General features: G+C 39.4%; 1 protein-coding gene across 5 annotated transcripts in view; it reads left to right on the top strand.

Annotated features, from left to right (window-relative positions):
• Positions 1–18,915, top strand: part of MID1 (midline 1) — a 365,744-nt gene that overhangs the window by 328,021 nt on the left and 18,808 nt on the right. For all 5 annotated transcript variants that reach the window (XM_003793047.2, XM_003793045.2, XM_012807174.1 and 2 more), the window contains exons 5-7: positions 1,427–1,575; positions 8,655–8,782; positions 13,498–13,641. In XM_003793047.2, coding sequence (XP_003793095.1) covers positions 1,427–1,575; positions 8,655–8,782; positions 13,498–13,641 — 421 coding nt within the window. The remainder of the gene's footprint in view (positions 1–1,426; positions 1,576–8,654; positions 8,783–13,497; positions 13,642–18,915) is intronic.

Raw genomic sequence — 18,915 nt, 5'->3', positions numbered from 1 at the left:
CTAACTTCTATTTGGTGTTTTGTTCAACCAGTGAACACAGTTAATCTGCTAGGGATAGTAACTATAACGAGTTAAGTCTTTTACTAGGCTCAATATCATACACTAATGCCCTAAAATATTGACACTGTATTCTCTGACTTTTTACTTTCAGGAATTTTTCTCACCCTCACCCTCACCTGAAATTTGTGCCGGCTGCTTCTCAGTTCACCCTTAATTTCCTTCGTTTGCTATAGTTAGTACACACTTGGAAGTGGATGTTCCTTAGAGGCCTCAAGTTCTGACATCTCCTTCCTTCCTTTTCTTAGATTAGAGTCATACAGGGATGATAATGACGACTTGGAGAAAGAAGGAATTTCTTGGAGTTAGCAGGAATTCTGGAGGGAGCCTGAGCCAGCCTTGTCTGTAAGACAGATTAACTGGCCTCATCCCTCCCCTTTCACCCAGGGCTATTTTCCATTCCAGAATTATCATAAAGCCAGCCAAAACCCATCCCTGAGTGTGGATAGGGGCTGTAGGTGCAAGGCAGTTCCAATTAGTGGTCTAATTTTAACGTGGCTTCTGGCCAGAGGGCTTCATTTCATAGCACATTTCAGACACCAGAGCCAATGGTCAAGTGGGTTACCTTGGACTTATCTTAGATGTAATTGACTATAACCTCTGGGGCTGGCTGGGGGTCATTTTCAAGCAAGACAGAATCAGGAATTGGAATGGAGGTTGTGAAGCAATCATGCATTTTTATCCCAACTGGGAAATGCTTATCAAAATAGTTTTTAGTTATCAAGTAAGCACAAGTGCCTGGAAATGACGTTCCCAGTGAGGGGAAATGGCCCAGCTGTGCTTTTTTTGGCTTTCTCTCATCTGCTCAACAGGAAAAATATTAATCAATGGGAAAAATGCTCCATTTCTATTAACTTAACATGAGTTTTAGGTAGTGTGGGAAATAGTAATACTTAATGCTTTTACATTGCAATTTTATTACATGGATAGCAAAGAACTCTTTAGAAAATGGTTTTTCCTTAAACCATAAATTTGCACCTAGAGGGGTGTTTTATCTCCTTGATGGCACAGCTGAAAGCCTAAGATAGAGAAAGTTCCAGGGTTCTCTACAATCTTGAAGTCATTGTGTGGAATAATCCATGGAACAGGTCTGGTGACCCTTGCCACCGGGCAACACCTTTTTATCCCATCAACAGGGAAGCAATTCACACTCCAGTGTTTCCTCATAAAATGAATTAGCAACACTTCTCCAAGGAGAGAAAACAGTATCTAAGTCAAGGGTCCCATAATTGGGCTTTCCATATTTCAGTCTCTCTCTAGCCCTACTTTGTAAACTTTCATGGGAGGATATGAAGAGTCCAGCCCAATGCTATTTCAAGAAGTAAGCCCATACATGTAACCGTGTCTCTCTACACCTCTTTCGTTCAAGGTGATGAGGCTTCGCAAACTGGCTCAGCAAATCGCAAACTGCAAGCAGTGCATCGAGCGCTCAGCATCGCTCATATCCCAAGCGGAACACTCTCTGAAGGAGAATGATCATGCCCGTTTCCTACAGACTGCTAAGAATATCACTGAGAGGTAAGTGCAAGGGTCCCAGGAACTTCTTGGTCTCTGGGCTCTTGTATCTGGGGTGTGATTGGTTGGCCTTACACCCGCCTCGCTCTTGTTTTCATTTTCAAGATAGAGGAGAGAATAGAGGCTTAGAGCTGTTTCATTCCAGCCAAAGATGCTTCCCATTGACATGTCAGGGCCCTTTCACTAACAGCCTGGAGTTCAAGGCCTTTGAAACAGGATTCCACCAGTTAGAATAAAATCAACCTGCTTTTGGGGGAGGAAGCTTACAATGGCACAAAATCAGCATTTATTGTGACTCTCAGACCTTATGTTATCATACACTTGATGAGAATCAAAATGAAGGCCGAAACATGAAAGGGAATCCTTTCTTCCATGATAGAGCTCATCTATTTACAAAAAAGAAAAAAATCACATGGGTTTTGTTCTCTGCTAGGCCCATTTTCATTTTATTGAGAAGCTTGGCTCGAAAGTTCAAGGCTGACTCATGCAGGAAAGAAAGGACCAAACTGTCAACCTCATACCACCTCCTTTCAAAATACCTTCTTTTCTAGGGTGGAGAACTTAAAAATGAGGTTATCTGAAGGGTCATTTCAGCAGTAAAACTGGCAAGGATGAATACTCCTTCAGTACATGTACTTGGATTGGCATAAAAATTGCTCATGTTCAATAACACAGACATCTATAGCAATTCTAATGGATTCAAAGAGAAGCACTAGATGGGACAACAAACACCACATAAATGATGTCTCCAATGGCCTTGACTTCTCATGCATTCTAATTTTTAGTTAACTGCCCTTTATCCAAAGCAATGATAGGATCTTATCTCTAGAAGACCCCAGAGAGCTCATTCATGCTGGTCTTAATTCTAAAAGAGAGGTCAGCAAACTTTTTCTGCAAAGAACCAGAGTAAATATTTTTAGCATTGCAGGTTATAAGGTCTAGGTCACAACTACTCTACACTGCCATTGTAGCCAGCTCTACAGCAGCCATAGAATACAGAAATGAATGGGCATGGCTGTGTGCCAAGAAAACCATTTACAAAATAGGCAGTGAGCTGTACTTTACCAACCCCTTGCCTAGGGAAAAAAGATACTTGCCATGTTATGGCTTAGATTTCTTTAAAGAAGGAGAAAGGAAAGTAACATTTATTGAGTGCTTGCTTGTTTCAGACTCAGACGATTCTTAAAATATCATGTAGAGGAGGTAGGCATTGATGATCTGCATTTTTAGTATTCTTTAAGAGTAGTGTACAGTACTTATACAGCTCTTGTCTACCATCCAACCAGTTTGACTATGTTACTTTTTATATTGGGGAAAATTCCTTTTACAGCTGATTAGAGCTTGTCTCTTCCAAAGGACATGGATAACAGCTGGCTGTCATGCCTGCCATATCCTTAAAATGCTCCCCTCCCAACTCCAAGATGGGCCCATTTCTTTCCTTATAACTCCAAGTGTGTGTTTTATACTGCTCTCTTCTGGACAATATGCAACTGCTCACTATTTATCCTAAAGTTAAAAAGTGCAAATAGCACTACTACTCCAGGGTACCGAGGACACTAATAGTCATGGTTTCCAACTGGAATTTGAGAGTACTTTTCTCTACCTATGAATTGCGAGATGTCCCGATAAAGTGGCTACTACTAGGTGTATTGCCCAGCAGTCCCTAAAAATTCAACCGAGTGACACATGAATAAATTCTCACCGGGTGACCTAAGAAAATGTGGCCCTCTAACAGTTAAGAAGGCACACATTTAAAGGCTAGCACCAGCGTGTGAATGCTCGTACTCAATCTCCTGCAGAGCCAGTGAGGCATATCTACTCCTGGTTAGCTCTCCCTATAACAAAGCCACCTCGTCAAGAATATGCAAAAGGTTGAATACACAAAACCTGTAACAAGGAAGCCCTTGTTTCTGTAATCCCATCTTGTCCCATCTCTGTCAATCCTCTTAGTGGATTCAAGAGGCTTTTTTTTTTTTCATTAGCCAATTCCTGAGGCTTTTTCCCTTTCTAGCAGCCAGGATATAGGAAAAAGGGCACTGGGCTTAGGAGTTGGGAAACCGGGGTTCCAATCCTAGCACTGTCACTTTTTAACTATGGTTCTTTGAGCTAGCTTATACTTAGAAAATTGAGCTCAGAATAGCTCTGGCTATAACACAGCTGAAATCTCCTAAGAACAGGTGGGCAGCATCCTAGATACTCCATGCATGTTAATTGGATCTGTGTTTTCATATTATTCAACACATTAGTCAAGCACTCCTTGTATGGCTTTGTTTCAATACCTGTCTACTTGCCTCTGTTCTTCAACCTGTCACTCAGCAGTCGTCTTTAGGATGTGACTTCCTAGTCCTCTGTCTTCTCTTGTGTCTGCCTTGGCCTTTGGCTCCTGTATATTTCCAAACCATCTTTATTCTTTAATTCAAGTGTAGAACCCAGAATAATTCCTACAGTGAGACTTAGTTGAGATTTTTCAGCAACATTGAATCAGTTAAAGTAGATATGTCCTCCTACAAGCTGAACCAAAACTGAAATTTTTTTTTCAGTTCAGTAACAGAGAAAACCCAAGAAGAGAGAGTTCCAAGCTTTACATTGTAGGAGATGCATATGCTTTAGAAGCAACTGTTTGGCTCTGCACTAACTGCCTAGTAATTAGCGATGGCACTCAGGCTGCTCATTACCATTTCTGAGTCGGATTTTGTTCATATGCTCCAACTGGGCAGGATCCCCAGCCACCTTGTTTTTGTCCTTATAGCCTCAACACATTGCAAATTGCTGAATAAGTGAGTGAACACATCTGTAAAACAGAGCCAATCATTCCTACCTAAGATGGAATTAAATGATAATGGTAAAAATGTTAGCCCCGTTTCTGTCCCAAGTTGAAAGCAGGAGAAATACTAATTCCTTTTCTTCCCACTCACTAGATGAATACAAATGTAATGCTTATTCTCAAGCTATACTAATACATAGGTCTGTGAGATGATTGTACTTTTATAACAGTATGTAAAATAAGCAAAGGTACTCACTAAATCCAGGTGTAAGAAAGTTAGTCTAATGAAGAATCTAAAATTAAAGTCACTCTTAGCTATCCTCTTGATACAGATAACTTGTTGCTAAGAAAATTCCCTATGACTAGTACCCATTTTTCAGAGCATCTAGGAGGTTCTCTGACTCCTCGAGGTGATGCCTCTGTTCCTCATTACAAGAGTCAGTTCAAGGATCTGCCAGGCTTTTCCAGAAAACGAAACTGAAAACTCCAGTTATCAGCTCTGGAAAAATATCACTTAGCTCTAAGAATTAGAGCAGTTCTGATGAGTAGCTTTCACAGTGTATTCTTTAGGGTGGCTCATAGGCTTGAATTAAGACTACAACAAGGTTCTAGGGCCAAATGTGTTTGTGACATCTTGAGCCAACCAGAGTAAAACACACTTTGTTACTGTGAAAACCCATTGGGTTTTACCATGGAGTGTGCATTGTTTGACAGAAGCCTGTGAGCAGTGTAGCATAGACATGTCCATCTTCTGGAACACTGGGATTATGTGGCTACCAGCCACTGAGTGTCATGGAGATTAGATTTCTGCATCGAAGCAGAAATCCAAACAGAGCTATGTGCAACCCATCTTCTTAAGCATCAAGTTGGGACATAACACCCTTATTTATTTGCTCTGTTAAGAAGAGCTTCAGACACACCTCCACGTGCACATGTGTACACGTATACACAGACATGGCTATAAAGCAAGAATTTGAGAAGGTGGCATAACACTAACAGCCCTCAAGGGATTCGGCAACTTATCTGAAAGGCCAGAAGATGGGCAAACGGGATTTAGGAAATAAAAACATGGCCTAAAATGTTGAATTTGGCCCATTTCCCCTTGCCTGTCCAATCCAATTAAGAGCTTGAAATTGTAGCCAAAGATAAGTATCTTTCCTTCCATCAAAATACAAATGTGTAGATGTTAAAAGCTTCAGTAATCAGGGCGGCGCCTATGGCTCAAAAGGAGTAGGGTACCAGTCCCATATACTGGAGGTGGTGAGTTCAAACCCGGCCCCCACCAAAAACTGCAAGAAAAAAAAAAAAAACTTCAATAATCAGGCTGGCATGGTAGCTCACACCTGTAATCGTAGCACTCTGGGAAGCCAAGGCAGGTGGATCACCTGAGCTCAAGAGTCTGAGACCAGCCTGAGCAAGAGCGAGACCCCATCTCTAAAATATAGCTGGGCACCTGTAATCCCACATACCAGGCAGGCTGAGGCAAGAGAATTACTTGAGCCCAGGAGCTTGAGGTTGCTGTGAGCTATGAAGCACTCTACCGAGGGTGATAAAATGTGACTCCGTCTCACAAAAAGGCTTCAGTAATCTCCAGAGATTCTTGCTGTCAGCCTTTGCCTCCCAGGCTGGGAACGTTCATCTTTTTGGTTCCCACTCTACAAAGTTCCTACCAGCAAAATGGCAGGCGTGTTTAACAGTGTCACTTAACTAAAACATGTTTTATTTAATTGTTTGTGGACCATAGAACCAGGAGAAATATGGGGGAAAATTGATTCTGGATGACCCTAAACAAAGAGGCTTCTGCTGCTGGGCAAGGGAACTACAAAAGCCAGAGAAATACAATCACAAGTTTGGTTCTTGTTTCCACGATGATTCAGTGCAATTCTCCTGCTGAACATTATAACCAAGAATTAATTGGGGTTTCATTTTGAAATATTTTTTGAGGCATTCAAATGACACCATAGCATTTCTTTTAACTTTTTTAACTTTTCAGTGCTGGTGCATATGTCCTGGGATCTTTGGTATGTAGCATACTTTAAAGGCTTCATGAATATTTGTTGAGAATAATCCTGGGATCTCAGTGAGGACTTTTTATATTCAAGGCAAGCATTTTTTTAAGTACAGTTTAACCATAAGTGAAAAATGCCTTGGAACCATCCCATCAGTGTAAATTGGCAGCTAGCTGTTAGTAACAATCAGTCTGATTTCCTTGAGTATGATATTTAGTCAACAGACTCACACAACTCTGCTGTTCATTGCTTCTTGGTGAAAGAGGTCAGGAGGTGAAGTTAGATCCTCCATCCTCTTCTTTCTTTCCAGAAATATCAGTACATTATGGCATTGCTGATTAACCTCTCTCCTTTCCTTCTTGTATAACCCTGAAAATCTGCCAGAAATATGGCTATAGAAACTATTTCTACGGATTTTGAACATTTCACAGGTATATTCTTTTTATTGAGATGAAATTGATGAAATTCACTTAATGTAATTTCAACTTTTTTCAAGTATCCAATTCAGTGGCAATTAGAACAGTCACAGGATTGTGCAACTACCACCTCTATCAAGTTCCAAAACCCTTCCATCAGTACAAAAGTAAACCCTCCATTCATTAAGCAGTCACTCCCCCTCTCCCTGGCAATACCAGTCTGCTTCTGTCTCTAGGGAGTTGCTTCTTCCGTACATTTCATACAAATGGATCATATAATAGCCTTTTATGACTACATTTTTATAGAACAAGGTTTTTAAGGTTGTAGTACATATGGGTACTTTATTCCTTTTTGTGGTTGAATAATAGTCCACTGTATAGATATACCCACAGGTGTAATTTTTATAGCCAAGACATATTTGTCAAATCCAAAGCTTTAAAAGCCATTAAGAGACTCAACAGTTACCCCCAGGGTAATAGGGCTGAAATTTTTCTAAATTAAATGGAAGAACATAGGCCTGAAATTCTCCTGGTTGCTGCCAGCTAGCTTTATGGCCTTGTATAAAAGAGCATCATTTTTCCCAATTAGAAAATAAGTAACCAGATTTAGACCTAAATCATTTCAAAGTTATTTCTTTACTCAAAAATCCTCAGTGCCCTACATAATACTCTGCATTTCTAGCTTCTAGAAATGTTATATAATAATATCTACTCAACAAGATTATGGGTGTAGCACTGTTTGATATGTTCAGAAGAGATATATTTCATGCCTCAATTTTCTTGTTTTTTAAGAGAATCAACTTACATTTTTTAATTAGTGTTAGTAATAATAATTTAACTTTCCAGGCCAGGTACAGTGGCTCAGGCCTGTAATACTAGCATTCTGGGAGGATCTCTTAAACTCAGGAGTTTGAGACCAGCCTAAGGAAAGTGAGACCCTGTCTCTACTAAAAAAAAGAAAAATTAGCCAGGTGTTATGGTGGGCTCCTGCAATCCCAGCTATTCGGGAGGCAGGAGGATCACTTGAGCCCAGGAGTTTGAGGTTGCTGTGGCTATGATGAGGCCATCCCACTCTGTCCTGGGGCAACAGCATGAGACTGTCTCAAAAATAATAATTCTGGAACTTTCCAAATCAACTTGAGTGCATAGTGGATTGACACACACACCAACCAGTACCTACCTTGCTTTATAGTTTATAGATGAGAACTCTAACCAGAAAACCTAAATGAAGCAGAGAGACAGTACATCCACTGGGGAAATTTGTGGGTAAACTTGTGAGTTATTTTCCATGGCATCTGCTAGGAATATGGTACAAGGAAATGAATATGAGGAAAGAGAAAATGAGCCAGGCAAAAATCTCCCCTTTTAATGCTTATTTTAGAGCAAGGCTAGCAATTGATTAAACTAATTCAATATCTGGAAACATTCTTTTTTAATCTTCACTTTGCCTTTTATGCAGTTTGAAATTTAGGAGACTCCCCTTTGAAGTGGAGCAGGGTTGAGCCTGAAAGGAACAAACAGTTTCCCAGACAGATGTGTGAAGAAACGCCTGGAGCTCTGTGCTTCTTGCTGGGGTTAGAAGTGACAAGGCCAAGCTGTTAAATACATGGCAACATGAAATATGAATATTCTTTAGCTTTCACAGGAAATCGTTTCCCAGTAGTAAAAAGGAAGCGAGGAAGCCATTCTGATGTTTTTCAAATTCCTTCACTTTTTCGTTCGGTTCACATTCGTGTGCTTTGTGTGACTGTGTTGGGCCATTTTGAGATTCTTCCAAACTCATGTGTAAAAGCAGCACTTCAAACAAATGTTTCTTTTACTTTTTTCATCTATATGCAGTGGTGGTGAAAGCCAACTTGACATTTCTAAAAAGTTGTTTTGTTTAAACTACAGGGTCTCCATGGCAACTGCATCCTCCCAGGTCCTAATTCCTGAAATCAACCTTAATGACACATTTGACACTTTTGCCTTAGATTTCTCCCGAGAGAAGAAATTGCTAGAATGTCTGGATTACCTTACAGGTATTGTCTTTTCATGTTCTCTTTAATATTGTGGACAGTGAGTGACACAAATGCTTTACCACCAGATCACTTATTCCATAAAAACTAGAAATGTGGGCTTTTAGCTTAGGAATGGCATCTAATATTCCCTTAAATAATTTCTATGTGCTCCTTTTTTTGACCAAAGCAACATTGCCCAAGACTAAAATGCAGACAGGAGATAACAGAGAATCTCTGTCATTAAAAGCATACAGACCACTATTTCCCTCACTTTCACGGTGTGGGTGCTAAAATAATAGCTCTATTGGATATTTTTCATGTTATAAGGCATCTCACACTACTTTAGCGGAGAAAAAATTGGCAGCTAGCTGATGGGGTATCTACTCTGTTTCAGCTATTTTCAATCTTGTTTTAATCTTTACAATATTGAGGTAAAGCATTATAATCCTCATTTCACAAATGACAAAGGTTAGCCATCTTGCTCAAGGTCAGATAGCAGTGGCAGATTTTGAATTTGGCTGGGGCCTGTACAGACTCCAAAGACGTCTACTCTTTCTAGTACAAGACTTAGCTAGACGTCACCATGGCAAAGATCATAAAAATCTCATTGGAATTCCTGGTACCTTGTTTCAATCCTGTGTTTCTTGCTTAGGTTTTCTTTTTGGTCAAACTTTAGAACAAAGAGCGACCACAAAAAAACTCTCAGACCATTCCTATTCCTAATAAACTTGTTTTTTTGTGCTGTTAACCTGTAAAGCAAAAACTGAGAATATCAGCTGATAGAACTTGAACTGCTTAAACAACCTTAGGTGTTGGCCAAAGCCACTGGTACCTGTGACTTCAGGCAAGTCCATTGTACACAGTGAAGCCAGATGTGCACCGTGCTCAGCTCTCAAGAAACCACATCCCCAACTTAGCATGGTGTCAGCTTCTCTACTTCAGTTCTATGTGTGTGTTTGGAGGATGAGTGGTTGGGGAATATGGAGCAGGAGAGAGGGAACATTGTGTGATGTTTGTTTTTACTGTCCGCGGATAGAAAGAAAGCAAGGAGTTCTATATTAGGAGAGCCTTGTACCCAGAAGATCGGAGTTCTTTTTTTCTCTGCAAGGACTCGAGGTGCTATTTTTAACCCTTCTTCATTTGCAAGGAAGACAAACCCTTCCACAAACTTCCTACCTTATGTAAGACTCTCTTTGAAACATACTGCTCCTATTAAGAAAGAAATTGACTAAAAAGCATTTGGAATAAGGACCCCAAACTTGCTTTTAAATATTTTTTTGAATATAGTACTCTCCTTTTTAAGCTTTTAACTCTGAGATTTATTTAAACTAATTCTATCCAATAGAACTTTCTATGATGATAGAAATGTTCTATATTTCCACTATCCAATATGTTAGCAGCCAGCTCTATGGAGCTATTGGAAACTCAAAAAAAAAAAATTTTAATTCACTATCCACTTTTTAAGTTTAATTGAAAATTAAATAGCTATGTATTGTAAGTGGCTATTGTATTGGATTATCTATTGGTCTAGATTTTCTCCAATTAAGCTGCTTTTCGCGATATCTTCCTGTTAAAAAAATTTTTTAAAATGTCATTTGGGAATAAGTTTAGTTTCAAGTAGCAGAAAATCCAACTAGGAGTGACTAAACCCATCAAGAAGAAACAGAAGGGAGGCCTGCAGTCTAGGGCTGGATAGCAGTTTGGTGATGACCTCAAACCCAAGGCTCTTTCTCTGTTCCTTTCTGCCACCTTTATTGTGTTGCCTCTTTGCCACACGATCATAATGTGACTACTACACTTCCAAGCATGCTTAACTTATGCTCAAGTTTTAGGCAAAAAGAGAGAGGCGGAGGGAGAATGACAGATGGAAAGCCCTGCCAGCCACATTTGACCGTGCTTATCAAAAACAAAAAGCTTTTCCAGAGATCCCACCTAGCAAACTCCCATTTATGTCTGGTGGACCAAATATGTATCACAAGGTCATACTAAGGGGCAGAAAAGACTGACAAATTAAGTATTTACCTGGGCACGGGGCCATATTGCCCAGAATCAGAGCCTTATTAACAAGAATGTGTCGGTCCTTCCCCTTTCCAATTATTCAATAGTATTTCAACAACATATGTGCCCATTTTAATCTCTACAAGAACGTGAAAGTATTGATTAAAGAGGAAATATGAAAGCAGTCTGCAATGAATTGTAACAGGTATACCATATATCATCCCGATGGCTGTTTATGCCAAACTAAAGGCCATATGGGGTACCTGCTATTATGCCTCCTGAGCTGTCAGCCCCAAATACAAATTCAGTCCGTTTCTAGACATAACATCAATCCTGGCCATAACATACAATGCTTGGCTGATACTGCCAAGTCCAAATAGTTTATCAGACATTTGTAAGCAGGAAATGAAATGTTTGTCGAGTATCAGCTGACCATTCCTTGTGTGGTGTTTGTGACGGAGGCAAGAAAAGAACAGAAAGAACCGTTCTGGTACCAATTCCATGAGTATTGAAATTGGCAGCATGCTGCTGTTCTCATTTACAATAAATTGAGTATCGACTTCTCAGGACAAACCCATTGGGTTTACAATCAAAACAAGGTTAGTCTGTCTGGCTGTGAAAACAGGATTTTTTTTTCCTATGACATGCCTGTAAGAGGTATGTCAAGTTAATAACCCGTAGAGGTGACATTTCCTTCCTGACGGTGGCTACTGCCATGTGTCTCACTTGGGTATTTTGAACATACTTTTTAAAATGTGTTTAATCATATATTGCAATGCAGAAAACAAAATTTTTCTACAATGGTTGATGGAGAAATAATTCACTCAACTATTTAAATGGTGAGAGAATAACTTTCTTCACTGAACCATGCGGGGGTGATCCCACATCAACAGGGACCACACAGACAATAATAAGCACATTTTTACGATGCAGCTGGGCCACCTCATGGAATTCATCTCCTGATTGGTGTCACTGATTCATACACATCTAAGTCACATTGCACACCACTAAATCTCACATTTACAAACATCAAGTTACAGATGTACAAATAAATATTCCAGAAGGACTGCTTCAAAAGTTTTGTCAAGTCCTTCTGTCTTAACATGCAATTTAATGCAGTGCCTGTCACATTGTGGATATTCACCAGTATTTGTGGAATTCAGTAACCAATAGACAAAGCTAAAGTAATTGGCTTAATACACTTGCTTCTATAATTGTCCTGGATATATCTTCAGGTGGCAATGTGAAGACTATGAAGTAGAGTTTTAAATTTCTCGTTTTCATAAACTTTTCTTCCTCTTTGGGTTTACTTAGAATTCACCAATCCTAATCAAAATTTAGAGTAAAAAAGCACAGACGTTATATCTTAATTTAAAGAAAGCAGGTATGTTTCGTCATTTGAAGTTAGATTCTGGTATACAGAAGATTGGAACTAAAGACCCTTGGTCAGTTCTCTGAACTAGGGGTCAGAAAACATTGACTGTAAAGGGCCAGATGGTACATGTTTAAACTTTGTAGGCCATATGGTCACAACTACTCAACTTTGCTATTGCATGAAAGCAGCCTAGACAATACATAAATGAAAGACTGGCTGTATTCCAATAAAACTTTATTTACAAAAACAGCCACTGAGCCAGATTTGGCCCACAGTCAAAGTATGCCAACCCATACCCTAAAATACTATTTTCAATGCAAAGCTGTTATTGCCTCATCTTTTTCTTGCTCACATACTCTTTTCACAAAACCAGTTACTGAAATCAATCCAGTAGAGTCATTTTAAACTCATTATTTTGGTAGGATTTAGACTTCTCTAGAAAGTGTTAAAGAAATAAAACAGCAGCCTGTTTTAAGACAGTGATAAAGTTCGCCAAATGCCAAAACATTGTGTTTTCCTTAGGGAAAGAAAATGTACTTCTTGGATATGATTGATTGCTAATCACCGTCTTCTTAATTTGAAATCTCACTCATAAATGAGAAGCAAATAAGCCTGCACTAATAAGTTTTTGTTTTGTTTTTTTACAAGGCATTGAAATATCTAACGAAAGAAAATTTTCAAACAATTATTTGATTGATTTGTCTGGGATTAAAAAAAATCAGTATTTTTCCAATTGGGTGCCTAAATACATATAAAAATATCTGATACCATGTAGATCAGGGGTTGGCAAACTTTGGGTCACAGACCAAATCTGGCTTTCTGCCTGTTTTTGTAAATTAAAGTTTTATTGAAACCTGGCCACACCCTTGTGTGCAAATTGTCTGTGGCTACTTTTATGCAGCAACAACAAAGTTCAGTAGTTGTAACAGAGAATTCATGGCCCACAAAGCCTGAAACATTTACCGTCTAGGCAATCTGCCTTTACTAAAACAATCTTTACTAAAGATTTACTAAAACAATCTGCTACCACCACCACCACCACCACCAAGTGAATGAAACTATGGAAGTTCATTTTGTTTACTTTTTGTTTGACATATTTTACTTCATGGACAAGAGAGTATTGTTTGCTTAACCTCCTAAACATTTTCTCATGATAAACAGATAAGTCCATATTGGCTAGCTCTGTTAAAAATAAAAGCAATAGCCAGGCAACCAAATGTTCTTTGGATTGGGGCTACTATCTTTAGGGTAGTAGTCTGGATGGATCTATTTATAATGGCTTGCTTAACTGTCAAACATCTCCTCTGAAATGGCATCCACTAGGGTCTGCTTTTCTACTCATGAGCATTCTTGATCCCCACAGCTCCCAACCCTCCCACAATTAGAGAAGAGCTCTGCACAGCTTCATATGACACCATCACTGTGCACTGGACCTCCGATGATGAATTCAGTGTGGTCTCCTATGAGCTCCAGTACACCATATTCACCGGACAAGCCAACGTCATTAGTGAGTACCTCATGGCCTATTTTTTTCTCTCTTGAATGACTGTTTTCAGATAAATTACATTCTTGAATTTAAACATTAAAGGAAGACAAGGGAAAAAAAGAATATACAATATTTGTTGGCTTGTCTTTCCTGACCAAAAAAGTGATAGCACTCACATGTACTACACCAGTAAAAATAGCTGGCTAAAAATGTTAAGGAAAATTAATGACCTCTAACAAATCGCATGGATGAATCTCACAAACATAGGAAGAGAAAGAAACCAGAAACAAAAATATATGCAGTATGAATCCATCTATAGAGCAAAATAAAGACACACTCATAGGTGTTAAACCTATAATACAAGTCAGAATGATGATTACCTCTAGGGGGTGGGAGTCATGTACTTTTCTGAGTGTTATTTTATAATTTTTTTTAGAAAGAAAGGATTTAATAACATAAATGGCCAAAGAACATTAAACACCTGATCCCATTCAGAGGTGAGCTGGGGCCATCACTTGAAATGTTAGTAACTGGCTCCACCTAGGAAGAATTTCTAGCTTTCCTTGAAACACAGAGAAATCCCTCTCTTGCTGAGGCCTCTTTGATACCTAGCATCAGGGATAATTTTCTGACCTCAAACAGCAGTAGCGGCTAGCTAAGAAATGATAATACAGGAGGCACTTCTTCCCACCCACAAACTTAAATATTTTTCTTTTTTGGAGACAGAGTCTCAGTCTGTTGCCCAGGCTGAGTGCTGGGCACTCACAGCAACCTCAGATTCTGGGGTTCAAGTGACCTTCCTGCCTCAGCCTCCTGTGTAGCTGGGACTACAGGTGCCCATCACAACACTTGGCTACCTTTTAAGTAGAAACAGGGTCTTGCTTTTGCTTAGGCTGGTCTTGAACTCCTGAGCTCAAGCAGACCACCCAGAGTGCTAGAATTATAGGCATGAGCCACTGTACCCGGCCAGACTTACATAAATTGATTTGATCAACTGGCAGAGGACCAGAAGAAATAGCTTTTGAGGGGAACAAGTTTGAAACTTCTTGAACAAAGAAAATAGAATATGTCAAAATAGAACAGAATAGAATAGCAGTCACAGTTCTACAAAGAGATGTTTTAAATAAATCCCTATCAACTTAATGTGCTTTTGTTACATAAACCTTGTCTTTCTTAACTATGCTGTTCTTTCCTAGCACAAGTATTTCTGAAACATGTGCTGCTTTTAAAAGAAATGTGATTTAGCATTAATTAAAGAAGTGAAGCAGAAGTAACACCAAGTTCTAAGTGACTAAAGTGTAAATGACCCGTACCAACAAATGGCTCCCACTATGTTCTTTATATCCATTTTCCCAGTTTCTCCTCCCCAACCCTCTCACATCTTCTACCCCATAATTGGCCTGCCTTGAAAGGTTTTATTAAAATGTTGCCATTTACCAAGAAAGTCTAATTTCTGAATGAAAGGGAGAAAAGTCATGAAATGTCAAGAACAGCTTTGGCAAGCTGCCCAAGTAGGCAGGGAATATAGATAGGGCAGACATGGTGAGGGGGACAGAAAGGTCTTGTTGGAAGTTTTGGTTAAACTAAGTTTTGAAAGAGAGTGAGTGCATGTCGGCAAGTTAAGGGTATCCCAGACAGCTGTATAATCATAAGCAAACTTATCAAGTCATAACGTAGCAGGTTATGTTGGCAGGTCTTGCCTAAATAAGCCTGGCTGGTGAGGTGAGTGAAGAAAAGGAAACAGTGGGAAATAAAGGTAGAGAAGTCTAACCAGGACCCAATCCCATCTCCAGCTGGCTCCCTTACCTACCTCATAGGCAAGAGCTAGATCGCATAGGGCCACCCAGGCTACACTATGTTTAGATTTCACCCCAGAGGGTTGAGACTCACTCAGGGCAGTAACATGATTAAATGTCTAACTAGAACCTGAGTCAGAAGCACTGTGGAGGGTAGACTGGAGCAGGGAAGGATGAGAATCAGACATATCAGCCAGGACATTTCTTAGTAATTCACTAAGGCAGAAATAGCCAGGACATGCAAATGGCACCAACAGCAGGGATGGAGAGCAAAAGGTAATCCGGAAAGGCTTCTCTGCCTCTGGTGCATTTTTCTAGGAAACACCATCACTGTCCTCGGGTATCTGAAGTGTTTGGGGGCAAGTCGGAGAAGCACTGCCATATGGTTCAATATCATTTCCCTCTCTTTCCAGGATTTTGAATTTTTTAGTACCATTCCCCATTCTTTGTCCTATATGCCCTGCTGCAAGTTATTCGGAAATACTAATTCTCTATCATATTTTCTGTATGTGCATACTGTACAGTTCCTCATCTTGTTTTTTCCACTAAATATTATGTCTGAGAGATCATCCTATTTCACCATGAAGAACTACCTCATTCCTTTGTGAGCCAGTATAGTGTCCCATTGTAAAGATGTCCCATCTTCTGTTGATGTGGGTAGAGCTTGTTTCTAATATTTCACCCTTATCAACAGTGCTTCAATGAATATCTATGACTATCTCTTCTTTCACACGTGGAGAATTATATTTGTAGTATAACCTTTTGAGGTACTATTGCTAGGAAAAGATTATTTGCATTTTAATTTTAGTTGACATTGCCAAATTGCCCTTCAGAGACATTATTTTTAAATACATTTTTCTAGCTATCTGAGCTTATCTTTCACTGACTGTGGATGCATATACCATAAACCTGACATTTCACTGGATTTTAATTCCATGTTAAACCTTGATTGTCCTTCACCATGAACCTGAAACAAAATTAATCTGTAATCTCACTAATATCATACTAAATAATCACTTCTTCATATAAGCCGTGATTCTCAGCCAAGAGCAGTTTTATCTTCCAGAGAACATTTCTGGAGACATTTTTGGTTTTCAAAACCTTGGGAGAACGGTGCTGTTGACATCTAGTGGGTAGAGGACAGGAATGATGGGAAAGATCCCACAATGCAACAATAAAGAAATGTCAGCAGTATCGAGGTTGAGAAACCCTGATTAAAAGCAAGGTAAACATGTGACATCTACATGATTACATGCTAAACACTGAGACCATAATACTGACCCACACGTGGCTATCCTATACAGTGTGGAAGGGAAAACATAGCAAAAAGAAGGGAGTATAATTAATTCTTTTGTCTTCACTTAAGGAATTATTTTTGCAATGTTGTGTGATAAATATTATTGACATACTGGATAAACTGAACCAAGGATCGTATCAAACTTGAAGATGAAATTCAAAAATGGTCAAATTCCAAGATAATCAGAGAAAGGGAGTGTATGAAGATCTGAGAAGAGTAGGTAGAAAATGGAGGCATGATTCATTGCAAAAACACTGAAAGAATGTTCTCTGAAAACTCACAGAGGATTGATGAAAACAATGCCTGTTGATTAGTGAATAGTCTAATTAGGAAAAGAAAACATTTGGGGTCATTATTATAGCATAAGGGGGTTTGGGCCCTTCTGAGAAATGTTATATTTCCCCAAAATCATTTTTGCTCAATTCATGAAAAATGATAACAGTTTTCTATTGCTATGAAACAAATTTCCCAAGATGTAGCCATTTACAACAACACCCATTTGTATGTTTCCATGGGTCAGGATTCAAGGCACAGTTGAGCTGAGTCTTCTGAAGAGTCTTAGAAGGCTGAAGTCCAGGTTTTGGCCTTGCTAGCAGGCCAACTGGATGCTCAACTAAGGAATAATCTATTTACTAGCTTCCTCCGTTTGCTGGCAGAATTTGTTTCATTAGAGCTAGGGAATTCATGGTAACTTGCTTCTTCAAAGCTAGCAAGGGGGAGAGAGTTGGCTACTTCAACTCTCTTTTTTTTTTTCAATTAAATCATAGCTGTGTACATTAATGCAATCACGGGGTACAGTGTGGTGTTTTCATATACAATTTGAAATACTCTCATCAAACTGGTTAATGTAGCCTTCGTGTCATTTTCTTAGTTATTAAGACATTCATACTCTGCTTTTAGAAAGATTCACTTGTACCCTTACAAGATAAGCCATACAGGTGACCCCACCAATCACCCTCCCTCCACCCACCCATCCCGTACCCCTCCCCTTCCCCTCTCCCCATATTCTAAGGCTATAATTAGGTTAATTCTTTCCTATGAAAGCTATAATTTAGTTTCAAATTAGGGCTGTGTACATTGGATATTTTTTCTTCCATTCTTGAGATACTTTACTAAGAAGAACATTTCTAGCTCCATCCATGTAAACCTGAAGGAGGTAAAGTCTCCATCTTTCTTTAGGGCTGCATAGTATTCCATGGTGTACATATACCACAGCTTATTGATCCATTTATGGATTGATGGGCACTTGGGCTTCTTCCATGACCTAACAGTTATGAATTGGGCTGCAATAAACATTCTGATACAAATATCTTTGTTGTAATGTGATTTTGGGTCTTCTGGATATATACCTAATAAAGGAATTGTAGGATCAAATGGCAGGTCTATTTTTAGTTCTCTAAGTGTTCTCCAAACATCTTTCTAAAAGGAACGAATTAGTCTGCATTCCCACCAGCAGTGTAGAAGTGTTCCCTTTTCTCCACATCCACGCCAACATCCCTGGTTTGGGGATTTTGCGATATGGACTAATAGGTGATATGAAAAAATACTCACCATCCTTAATCATCCGAGAAATGCAAATCAAAACTACTTTGAGATATCAATTCTCTTTCTCTTAAACCAGCCCCTTCCCGGAATAATTCTCCTTTTGATTAACTCCAAGTCAGCTGATTAGGGACCTTAGGAACAGTGGTAGATCTCTGTCCTTTACTATATTCCTTTGTTTAGAAGCAGGGCCCAGGTTCTGCCTACACTGAGCAGAGAGGATCATAAAAAGTCATAAATACATACTAGGAAGCAAGAATCCTGGGGGCCAACCAAGGATATGTCCACCACAGATGGTTATGTTTCTCATGAAATTTCTTGAATCAAATCATCATGGGCATTTGGGGAGTACATGTAGCCTTGGCCTGCACTGAAAGGACTAAATAGCCAACACCCACAGAAACTAAATAGCACATAACAATAAACATTTATTGCTTATACGTCTAGAGTCAGCTGGGGGTCAGGTAGGATGCCCTGCTGAGGTTGGTTCCCTGGCATGGCAGGCTGATAACTGGGGTGACTCAGTTGCCACACAGCTCTCTCATCCTCTTGCAATCCACTTCAAGTCTGTTCTGCTGGTGATTACAGAGGTAAAGGTGTAAGGCAGGGGTCCTCAAACTTTTTAAACAGGGGGCCAGTTCACTGTCCCTCAGACCATTG

This window comes from Otolemur garnettii, unplaced genomic scaffold, assembly GCF_000181295.1.
Source record: "Otolemur garnettii isolate 467f Iridium unplaced genomic scaffold, OtoGar3 scaffold00065, whole genome shotgun sequence".
Classification (NCBI taxonomy): Eukaryota; Metazoa; Chordata; class Mammalia; order Primates; family Galagidae; genus Otolemur; species Otolemur garnettii.
This window is presented reverse-complemented; position numbering and strand designations above follow the sequence as displayed.